General features: G+C 35.3%; 1 protein-coding gene across 5 annotated transcripts in view; it reads right to left on the minus strand.

The window, feature by feature from the left end:
* The window catches only part of PTPRN2 (protein tyrosine phosphatase receptor type N2), a 561,093-nt gene that overhangs the window by 382,072 nt on the left and 166,405 nt on the right, over positions 1 to 12,616 (minus strand). For all 5 annotated transcript variants that reach the window (XM_010712395.3, XM_010712396.3, XM_019616265.2 and 2 more), the window contains exons 7-9: positions 5,380 to 5,634; positions 3,980 to 4,020; positions 2,116 to 2,489 (exon numbers count right to left, since the gene is read on the minus strand). In XM_010712395.3, the coding sequence (XP_010710697.1) occupies positions 2,116 to 2,489; positions 3,980 to 4,020; positions 5,380 to 5,634 (670 nt within the window). The remainder of the gene's footprint in view (positions 1 to 2,115; positions 2,490 to 3,979; positions 4,021 to 5,379; positions 5,635 to 12,616) is intronic.

Genomic DNA, 12,616 nt, shown 5'->3' on the forward strand with positions numbered 1-12,616 from the left:
TAATAAACTTGTCTATTTGAAACACTTGAACTAGTTTAAAACTCATTTATTAAAAAAATATCTGGGCATTTTTATCTACATCCCCATGTTTATCTAAAAGCATCTTGCCTGAAAATGACTAAAAATGCAATAACCTAATATGTAAGAAATACACTTTTTGTCTTTCTTTTATTAAAATTTGTGAATGAGCTGAACAAAACTACAATAAATTGTATTTGTGTATGTGGAATCCTCCATGACCAGAAGCAATTAGACAAACAAATCTCTCCAGCAAGTTCCATTAAATAAGAGTAGACATTAGCTGGGCTAACTAGGAGAAAACCTGGTAAGATGAGTGGACAATCTACATGCTGCGAAGACTGGAATTCAGAGCATAGAGTTATAAAAGATTTTAGAGAGTTCATGAGTAAAGTCAGGACAGTGGCGATGGGACATAAAGATGCCTTCCAGACTGATTGGAGCTGGGAGAAATAGCACTGAGCTGTGATAAAAAGTAGTTTCTACTGTTTCACGTAGCTTTCATATGTAGGACACAGAGGTGTGGTTAAAATAGTCTCCCATCAATTTCTGGTAAACTGGTTTCAATAACTTAGGAGACTCCTGAGTGCCCTGTTGGCAAACTACTTGAAGGACAAAGGTGTGACCTAAGCAAAAGACTGGAAGAATAATCTGCTAATAACTAGCTTTCTCTAAGAAGAACTTGTTTAGAATAGTTAGCCAGGCTCCAGTTTCCAGTAGTAACCAGTTAGCCAGACTGAACATGTTATAGGAAAACAACTCATAGTTGCAAAATGCTTAATCTGGTTAATTAAATCCAAAGCACTTGATTATTAAGTGATGAACAACTGACACACAAGCAAGTTAACAGAAGTGTAAGAGGATGCCAAATCATTTGGGACTCTCCTAAAAGCAGATACTCCAAAACTCCCAAAGAGTGAGCATCTTCCTTCAGGATTTCCGATTCTGATAACTAACTTTTATTTCCTGCAGGGTAACCTCTGAGTCCTTATGAATATATTCCTTACATTATCTCTGAGAGCAGGTGTTTGTTTCCTACTTTTTGAGAAATCTCTGTCTTTCTCTGTCTCTTTGATGTTTGCTCACTGCCAAGCCACAGCTTTCACTCTCCTCTTGACAGCCTGCTCCCTCCATGTGCTACATAAAATCTCTTCCCCCAAAGTATCATCTTATCTTTGTGATCCCATCTTTCTCAAGTGCAGCTCCTGGGAGAAAGCTGTTCTTTCTGGTACCCAGCTACAAGTGTTTAGAAACAACAGAGTATGGTCCAAACAAGAACTCTTAACAGTCTTGTTGCCTTCCATTCGAATAATGAATCAGACAAAAGAGTCTATCCATGCTACAGAATTTTCTGTCTCTGTTTCTCAATAAAAAAAGCAGAGAATTGTAAGGTCATCCTAGAAATTCCTTACTTTTCAGACAAATTGAGTTAGGATGGCTAATCAAATATAACATTGCTCTTACAGGAGGATAAGGATGTAAAAGCACTCTTAATGTTCTAAGCTCTCAAAGGCTCCTATGTTAAACTGCCTATCACTAGTGGAAAAAGTTGCCTTTTGAAAATATAGCATGAAATGTCAAATTCATTAGTGACATGACCTGAAATAATTAGGTCTTTCTTTCTAAATCAGCTGCATATGGGAGGTTTAGATTCCTTTTTTTTTTTTCTCCGATCAAAAATGAAACTGCAGAGAAAACATTGTGCTTTATTATTGTGTGCCATTTTTTCAAAGAATGACTCAGGCACTGATATTTAGGCCACTTTCAAGTCAAATGTTTAAAGAGCACATCCTAAGTATAAGCACACTTACTGACATATTGGAAGGTCACTTGAACATGAGAAGATAAAGTCTAAGTAAAAGATCTACAAAACTAAGTATCTTCCACATTGGAGGAAAGGCAACTAGTAAAAAAAAAAAAAAAAAGGAACTGTTTTCTTATATTTTCATCAAAGTACTGAACCAGCAGCAAACAGTTTCAGATGTATTAAAAATCAAGCCTGTGGCATTTTCTTCTTGTGCATTCATATTTCATTAGGTGCAATGACTTCATCTTTTATACATTTAAAAAGTCATTCAAATTGGCTGCTATACTTACTCTTTCACTGTCACAATATAGCCATATTCTTTCTCCTCTGCAGACTTCACTTCAAGCTGTATGCCTTGTCCTGCATTTTTCTCAGGCTGTTCATAGGAGTTTCCATCCTTCATTACAGCGTTCTTAATCCAGTAGCGGGTCTCACTTGGGTTTCTGGAGTCAGATTCAGTGCTCTCTGCAGCTGTCAGCTCCCTGGAGAAAGTCTCACTTTTTACATTTTCCACACCAGCATTAATTTCTTCTGAGGAAGAAGAGTCAGTGTCTTCAGATTTCTTGGTTTCTGACTTAGTAGATTCTTCATGTATTGGGTCTTCAGGCATATTTCCAGATAATGCATTATTTTTCAAGAAGTTGATTAATTTTGCAGTGTTCTCCTGTATTAAAAGAATATTATTATTTGTAAAACTAAATGTGTTACAGTGAAAAAACCTGGATATTTTCCCTCAAGTTTATATTGATATGTTAGAGTATTCATAGACTATGGTCATTTTATTTATTTCTGCATTCTTCAAGACTATGCAGGAATAAAATATTTATTCATTAATAATAAATGAACATTAAATTATGCCACTGCACCTTTCAATAGATTTAACATGGGTGAAAGATTTTTATATTTTAAAGTTATTTTCTTATTCAAATACCACAGTATCTTCACTCAGAGAAAATCTGTCTAATAAACTGAAACAAAAGCAAATGAGCAAACGTCAAAACAATTCCCTGGAAAAACTCATTAGTTGGATTCATTATATAAAAATTTATTGCAGCCAAGGACTTGGAAGGAAATGATGGCTTATAGGCACTTCGTGCTCTGTGTCAAATACGCTTTTTTCACCTCCTCTATTCAAACTGTCACCAATAAATTCATTCATGGGATCCTCTATAAATCAATCATGAATGCACCATTTTATCCCCCTGAAGAATTTCATGTGGGTGGTTAGAACTCCTGACAAATTGTCCACCTGTGTGTTTGCCTTGCTTGGTAGATGGACAGCTATTGAAGAGATTTTACTGCAAACAGAAAAGGATTTACTCATTTTTTACTCCAGCTGTTGCAGCTTTTTGACAGAGCATATAGCGGGAAAAGTTTCACTCAGTTTTTAAAAACTATTTCCCTGAGTACTTTTTGCTCCATGAAACCCATAAAAAGAATGATAAATAGTCCTAATAAATGGATTAATACAGGACAAGTCTACAGGGTATGATTCAAAGTTCATGAGGAATATTAGTAAAATTATTTGGATTAGAATCCAAAATCTGATGTTACCACCTTGGGAAGATTTTAATGCCTAAAACTTTTGAATCATCTCTGATACTAAACAATTTGGAACAATTAATTGTAAAGTGAAAAACTGAGGAACAGCAGATCCCATGCAAGGAGAAACAATTCTGAACCCTCCCACATATAGGTGTCCTCAGAGAGAGCATGTTTTTCTCAACTGCTTCTCAAAACCAGGTATCTCAGCAATGATGCTTACTTTCCCCAGAACCAGAAGCCATATGGCAGAGGAAAACAAAGTATTTTCAGTAGAACACCTCAGTGCTCCAAATTCACTAACCAGGGAAAGAGCCTGAATTTCTCTGTGCTTTGGAAACTGTTATGACTTCTGACCACTTATAGTTGAAATAAAGGCAAAAAAAAAAAGACCTGACCTTCTATTTTGGGACCCATCTTAGTTAAGGTTTAGATAAATGTCCATTTAAAATTTCAAGGCATCAACAAAAAATTTCTTATGCTGTGATTATGAACTATACCTGCACAAGACACAAAACAGTTTTTATGATTCAAAAATGTGGTTTTGACCTTCACTGTATAAAAACCTGATATTCTGAGATGGAATGTTTCATTAAAATACTGGTACTCTACCTCTTGGTCAGTTCTGGCACTGGCTTCATGCATTCCATTGTCTGTGGGATGTGAAAAGCATAAATACACAGTTATGAAGGGAAAACATCACACGTGAAACAAACACTGCTTTAAGGCTTCTTTGTTTGTACTGGTGGCCTTTTCATGCAATTTAAACATTAAGACATCAAAGCTGAAAGGGCAGACTAAAGAGCACTGTATAATTCAGTATTGTTATTCTAACCTCAGTTTGACAGCAAATTAATGCAAGATCAATAGACAGAGTACTTCAAGAGCCAATCTAATAGTGTTATTTTGCTAATTAAGTGTCTGATCTTCGTATCAGTTTATTGATATCTAAGAAAAAATCAAAAATTATTCTAACTGGCTGAATGGGCATTTACATTAAAGAAAAAAGAAGCCCCTCACACATTTTAGTGGAAAAGAAAAAAAAAGTAAAAAAGGTTTTTTTTAATTTTGTCTACCAAAATCATGTTACAGTTTAACTACAATGATGATATGCAGTCACTTCATTAACCTCAATCAATGTTGGGTGTTTGGTTTATGAACTAAGACTTATTCATTTCTCCCAGCACAAATCCTCAAAACTGCTCATTTTCATCTTTTGTAGAACTGGCAATTAAAATAAACAGAATGTCTCTCACTAGTGAGATTTTCAGTATATTGCCACTATAATCATTTTCGTACTTTTGGGAGGAAAAGAAGACAATAATTTAAAATCATTTATGTCATTTGTATTTTGGTGTACTAGATGTCATAACACTCGTAAGGTAAAGAATGTGTAAATGGAAATTTAAGTTCTGCTGTGATATCAGCTCGTTAATGCTATATACTGTAGCTCCTAAATCTGCATCACCATGGAAATACACGTCCAGAATGAAGCAAATAACCATAATAACTCTTTATGTTCCCTAAGCATGTAAAGGTTCAAGTTGTTTTCTACGTGTACCTAAGACTTTCTTTTGCCAAGCAATTGTGGTACATTATGGAATGATTACCTGTAAAATTCAATTATTTACTACGTATATTTTGAAACACATTCTTGGAATACAATCATCTTTCATTATCCTTTTGCTTAAACACCTCATTTTAAAGAATGGGAAATTAGACCACGCAGCATTAAGCAATTTGTTTTTCAATATAACCAAGTCTGTAGGTTTATCTTGTTTGTGAAGCTTGAAGATCAAGCGTTCACAAACAGATGTATTTTAGGTAAATAAAGTATCTATCATAAAAAGAAAACAACAAAGCTAATGCTTTGCAGCCTTTGAGGAAAAAATACAAAACTTTCCCCCTTTGTCTTCCTTAAAACCAATTTTAAAAAATGGCTAGCACTAATGTAAAACAAAGGAAAATGAGGCTCACTATCCTTCACTGTACTTAATTCTTACAGTCAATACCTGGTATGTTAACACTGTTTTCCATTAATCCAGTCTGAATTTCTGCCCTTCCTTGAGGATCTCCTTCCTTAATTTTTGCTTCTGCTTTTTCCTCTCGAGTTTTTCCAGCACCATCTTCTGTTCTTTCCTGAATGCCAGCAGTCTGAATTGCATTAGCAATAGTATCAGCGATCTCATCCAGTTCAGTTGAGCTGAGATTCTCCACATTCACCTGGTGTTTCTCTAGGTCCTTCAGTACACCTTTAATAAGTGTTTCTGGATCACAAAACAACATAAGCACAAGATTTAGCTGTTTTCAATAAGTATACGTGTTTGTATCAGAAATATCTTTAGTATTTCCTGAAAGATATCTTTTCCTTTTTGAAGACTGTCTTTTTTTACAGAAGAGCATACAAATTCAGGGAGCCAATATATAAACTGAAGTCAGCTGATGTCCTCAGAAAAAACATGGTATTAAAAATGGTTGTTACAGTTTATGGCAAGATGAATCTATGCCAGTACAACCTAACAAGTTGTCCTACAGAGATGAATATAAACTTTTCATTTCTTTACAAACTCAGCACCATTTTTGAGTCCAAAAGGACTAAAAAACTGAAGTATTAACACAGGTCAATCTTTTTTTTAAGCTGCACCAAAAAGCAGTACCTAAATGCAGCAAATACAGTAGTATTTATTAGATGTCAGGTTGCTCTGTCAATTTGGTTTCTGCAACTATATACAATCTTGGAAAAGAAGCAGTCAGATATTTTGTCAATCAAAAAGCTCCATTCAACTAAAAACATTTCATACATGCATATTTAATGAACAAATCTTCTAAATCATAATGGTTTGTCTTGGAAAGTACACATTTTGACAAAAATGAACTTCACCAAACACTGTTTTGGTTTGTCAGCTATGAACAGCATGGGGAAAATGTCTTAAAAATCATATTAAGGAAATAAATGTTAAGCTGACAGTCCAGACCCAGAAAATCAAATGAACATAGATTTAGGAAGCAAACAAACAAACCAAAAACACCACCACCAACAACAAAAAACCAACACTGATGTGAAAAAGATTCTGAAGATGAGAAAATTCAAGGACAGCAGATATTAGAGATGAACTAGAAGATGTAGTGTAGCAGCTATTCAGGAAAGGTACCTTTCTGATTGTTGATTGCATATATCATTTAGTTCCATTCCATGTAACTGTAAAATTCAACCTAATCTCTATTGGAGAAAGAAACACTAAATTAAGGGCTTCCTCTGGCATCCCCAAAACCATTTCTAGTCATGCCTCTGTTCTGCTTAGTCATGTTCTTCAGAAATTTATATGTATATGTATGTGTATGTATATGTATTTATATATATATGTATGCAAGAAACCTTTCACTAGTGTAAGAACATCAAGTTGTAGACTGCTGAATGTATAAATTTCTACATAAGCAGTCTAAAGGCAACATCCAACATTTTCTAGCAACATTGCCAAATGCCTTACCACCTCGAGACTAATCAAATGATAAAGCATATTACTGAGAGCATTATCCAAATATCTCTTCCACACTAATGGGTCTGGGGCATCAAACCTAGGAAATTTGTACCAGTCTGTGAGCACCTTCACAGTAAAGATATTTTTCCTAATGCCCAGTCTGACAAAGATTAAAACACTCAAAGAAGAAAGGCAAAATAAAAGGTTTTGTTTCTCACAGCATTAGGTAAGAAGTAGTAGCAAGATACTTTTCTGCTCTAGGGAAAAGGCAGAACACCTGTGATTTTGCAGATTTTGTCACTGGGAAAAGATGCGAAGACATTGGACATTTCTGTCATTTTCTTTTTGATCCCACAATGTTAAAATCATAGAATCATCTGGGTTAGGAAAGACTTTGAAGATCACCAAGTCCAACCACCAACTTTACCTACAGACACCAATCACTAAACCATGGCCCAATCCCCATAACTCACCAACTAAACTAACTCTATTTTCCTGGATTATTTAGTCAATAAAAGCCAACATAGCTTAAGTATTTTAAATTGTAGGTTTACTGTGAGTTGAAGAGTGTTTGAAGTTGTGTTTAAAAGTACAGTACAGGAAAAATGTTAAGTGAGAGAGTTGAAAACAAAATCCCACAATCTATGCCAAATTCTCCAGTCCACGATCAAATTGAATTCAAGAAACCGTCCTGGGAATCACAATAGCTATATAGAGGACAGCTAGTTAGGAGAGGGTATTACACAAAGCAGCAACACAGGAAATTAAGCTATAAGAAATACCAGCACTGCCAGGTTACTACACAAGTCTTGTTGCTGCTTAGGTATCACTTCTGTTCTTATGTTTTATAGAACTATCGGCCAATAACATGACATGACAGAAAAACCTGAATTATTGAAGCAAAAGTAATAAAGTCAGCAAAGAAGAGACAGAATATATGCCAGTTCAAAATCAAAACTAAAACTTTTCAAGTAAATGCATAAAAACACACTGCAAGTGCACTGCAGTAGGAAAAATTATTCTTGGAACAGCCTGACTACCTGACATCTGTGCATCTACAACAGAATGAAAACTACAATGATTTCAGTGAGTATTTTTTTCAAGAGCTTTTATCCATTTCTCCATTGGTATGAATAACCCATGAAGTACAGCAATTAATAATCTATGAATGACATTTTGAAGTTTTTTGAATACCTCTAGAATAATATTTAGTATCATTTTTACTTCAGATGTGGGATCCACCTCTGTACTTCTAAGCCCCTTTGTAAAGGTGGAATGGTCATGGAAATTGTCTATGAGAAGAGCTAATGACTTTTAAGAACAAAAGCAAATGAAGAAATTTTTCTAAGAACACACATCATTGATTAATGTCATTCCCTTATAGGCAAAAGAGGAATAGCAGACTGGAGACCTGTACGTGAGCTTCCCACAATCCAGATGAATTTCCCAACTATTCGGAGATACTGATTTAGGGTCACTCACTCACCTCCCAACAATAATTTTGAAGCATTTTCAATTTGTTCATCTTCAGAACAGAACCTACATTTATTTTCCTAGCCTAAGGATGCCTGATTCTAGTCATAACATTGAAAAAAATTCCATTCTGCTATTGTGATTTTTAAGCTGCTAGGAAACATCTTACCCAGAAATTAGGTTTATGAAGAAGTTTCAAAAACATGCCTACTTGCTCAGGATCTATTTTTTTAAAATTTAGACTCTTTTGGGTTTCAAGTTCAATAAATGCTAATGCTACTTAGAATTCTGAACAATTATCTATTTTCCAAATACAGGAATAAGACTTTTGAAGTAGTTCCGTGTTTAACATACTACAAAGTTTTCCATGAGGAGATGCTTCGAATAAATTTTAGCAAATAGAACAAGGATAAAAACAACTGAGTAAAAGTTGTATAAAATATTCATTCATTTAAGATAAGTTAGTTCAAATTACAGGAATTCGGTAGCAGAATCAAGTCTAAAGTTGCTCAGAATTTTAATTTGCAAAATCAGCAACCTGGGGTTTCCAAGATGAAAGTAAGTTTTAAACCTCAGAAAAATAACTTCCTTTGCATTTTTGCCTGTTAAGTTTATGCAAGCTAGTTACTGGCCATTAGATCAATATCAGAAAAGAAATCTTAAAGCAGAATTATGTTTCAGTTAATGTATAATTAAAGGAGTTCTATTAAAGTAGCACTACTGAATTTTTGTTTGCTTGTTTCAGTTCTTTTGCAGCTAGCTGTCAGAACCAAACACTGAGCTAGTCAGCAACATATAGTCAATACAGCCTTGTCACTTTCATTCCATTCCATTTTTCCAAGCCTACTGTTCTTCATATTTATTACTTTACCCAAGCATTATCTCTGCAGCCCAATTCCAAAGGATAATCGTCAATAACCTCAAAAAAGAAGATGGAGAGCAATCAAATGAGAAACCGAATGACCACTGGCTGTACTCCAGTTACTACTAACTAGCTCACTGCAAGTCCTTCTGTTTCATTAAAAAATGTTATAGAGAACCATCCCATTCCTCTGTTGATGCTATTCCGACTCTGGTCAACAACACCCACACTTGTGCTAGTGTAAGTGAAAACTTAGGCTGCTTTTAAAGAGCAAGTCTGAATTAAAATGCTGAGGACAGAAGGCAGCAACCAAAGGTAGTAAGTACAAGGAGTATCATGTTAATAGTACATGGAGAGGAAGAGTCACCAAAAGGTCTGTAACAGCCTGGTGAAATTGAGGTCTACACAGAGAGTCTTCCCAGTTTACTGAAATGCTGTTAAAGTGTCTGTGTCCACTTCATATTATGGTACTGGTTCATTTTTGTAAATCATTTGCAAGCAATTTGATATGGCTGATACACACAAATATAAATGCATCTACTTAAAAAGCATCTTTGGACAACTGAAAGGAATTATTATGAATTTTCTAAAACAGAAAATATTGTTGTAGAAAGATCAAAAAGCAGTGGGCTACTGCAATGGCACAGCAGTTCAGGAGCACCCGCTTGAGCATGCACATGTCTCTGTACAGCCTCTGTATTCTCCCACCAGCCTTTTTGGAATGAAGTCAGCAATGCTCAGCCATGCTTCAGATTGCCTATACTGCAAACCAGACTTCAACCTCAGCTTCATCTTCTGAAATGAAGAAGGCAAGTTGCTTTTCATATTTACCATAGAACTGTGATGACCCTAAAAGCACATATATCACAGATGATATAATTTTTAACATCAGCTTCACCGTTTGAACTCTCCTTACTCTGTAACAGTAACAACTTACCAAGGGAAAAATGGCTTTTATTGCACACCACATAAATCATGCTCCATACATCACTGGGGCAACTGCTACAGTCAGTTTCCTCAACAAGTGGTGCAGGAGCAGTAACTGTGTTGAAATCATAACACGTCGCTTCCTCCTTGCGATCAGCAGTCCGACAGGGAGGACTGTTCTTTTGTAACCCACCATCCTGTTCCACACATCAGCTGTCCTCAGCAGCTGAGCGTCACCCAGTTTGGTGGCCACAGCTTTGCAAGACAGAGAACATGAACAAATAGTTGTGCTCTATAAATATGGAAATGTGCTATTTTTGGAGAAACAAAAACATATGTATTACTAATTTTGTGACTTTAGCAGAGCAGTGGAGAGATATCTTCTGCAATACTTAATATAGAAAAAAAAATGAGTATACTAGAACCAATAATTTTAAGCAGAAAAATTCTAAATAGTGCTGGTGCAAAATACAGATTAATGATTCCCAGGTTGCACAGTGACTACAAAGGCAGCACCCACACACATCATACTTTTACTAAAGGTAACTGTTTTCAAATCTGATAAAAAATAACTCCACGTTTCCTTCTCTTCTATTTCTCCCTCAGGGTGCCTTGTTAGCTAACTCACCTGCCACTGTTTCACCACAATTCTCAGTGCTAATCTGCTCAGTACCTTCTGGATTTTTCTGCCAGACAGATTGCTGTGTCTAATTCTGCACAAGATGCAGCACTGAACTGAGCTCATGCAACTGTCCTGCTCAGTTTTTGAACAGTTGTATAGTTTAGAAAATGTAAGAGATTATGAAACTTCCATACAGAAATCCTGAAGCATCAGAGAGCCTGGAGAAATGTTAAAAGCAGAAAAAGATATTATCCAGGCAAATCTAAGTCCAAACCATCATCATTCTAACAGACAGCACTTTAGGCTATGAATATACTCGTATCTGTCCTCACCTCTTCCTTATAATACTGTTAAGTGGCTCAAAAATATGAAGGAATACATATTATTCCCTACTCAAATGATCATAATTTTATGTCTAAGAAACATTTAAAAGCTAATGCAATGGAAGAAGCTCCTACAAGGCACGTTATGTATGCAAAGTCAAAGCAGCACAACCCGATGAATTGTGAAACGTGTTATTCCCTCTAAGTGTTAAGCATTTTTTTCCCACTTGGCACCTACTAGGAAAGGTGAAGTGGAACAGCTGGAGGATAATGAAACCAGCATGTGCCTAGTTTGTTTTGAGTCTAGCAACAAAATTGTCTAACCTGTGCGAGAGACTTACAGTGCCACCTGGATTTGATTTTACATTATAGTTCGTTCTTTGAAACCTATTATCTCTGGGCACCATACCAAGAATGCTTTCACTTCTGAGCATCCTTTAGATTGCAAGCATTATCTTTCCCTGCCGCATCTTTGATGTTTTCATGTGTTCTGGCTTTTTTTGTTGTTGTTGCTTTTGTTTTACAAAATAAAAATAAAATAAGAAAAAGGAAAAAAACAAAAACACCAGACATCTAAGAGCATTAAATGTTATAGATGATAATAACTACAAAAGGGATTCAAAGAAACCTGCTTGTATAAAGTGTAAATCTATTGGGATAGTGGTAAATGCAGTGTAAGAGATGTAAGTGCTTGGCAATGGTCAAGGATCAATTATTTCATTTTTCAGACACCATGAACCACTGGAATAACACCAATTATTAGTTAGCTTGGAGAAACACTGAATGACTGAAAATTATTTTCTAAACTCTATCTGCCACAATATGACAATCTCCCTTGCAGTACAAAGCAGCACTTATAATGCATCATGGTGTCCTATGAGATGTTGCACTCAATGTTCTTTTAAGTCTCTTTCAAACTATCACATACAAAAGAAATCAGGATCCAGTCATAGCTAAGTTGCATGAGCAAAAGGAAAGTACAGCAAATAAGTTGTAATAAATGGCCCAGCCAAATGGAGCTCTAATTCCATCCTACAGAATATAAAATCATAGGATATTCTGAATTGGAAAGGACCCATATGGATCATCAAGTCTAACTCCTGTATTACTGTGTGCCTGCATAATTGAGAGACTTCTCCCCTCCACATGTACTGTGCCAAAAATTATGTCACTGTTAATTTCTGGGTCTAACTTTGAATTTTACCAATTGTCCTTGAATTTCTAGATAAATAAATAAAAATTAAACAAAACTAGGCACGTCTATAGTATCTATGTATATATATAGTGTGGTACATAAAAACAGATGCAACAGCAAAGATACACTCATAATTACTTATTGTTTGAAAAGTGCTTTGAAAATATAACAAGTTACATAAATGCTATGGTTTATTGAGTGCCATGTATATCTGCATGCATATGGAAGGTGGGCTGAAGAATGTGGGTAGATGTTTGAAGGAAAAGAGTCGTTAGAATGGTGAACATTATTACCCTGAGTATTATGGTAAGAAGATAGAAATATGTCAATAGTAGGAGATATATGTCAATGTCTATTTATATTTAAAA

The sequence above is a fragment of the Meleagris gallopavo genome, chromosome 6 (genome assembly GCF_000146605.3).
Source record: "Meleagris gallopavo isolate NT-WF06-2002-E0010 breed Aviagen turkey brand Nicholas breeding stock chromosome 6, Turkey_5.1, whole genome shotgun sequence".
NCBI lineage: Eukaryota > Metazoa > Chordata > Aves > Galliformes > Phasianidae > Meleagris > Meleagris gallopavo.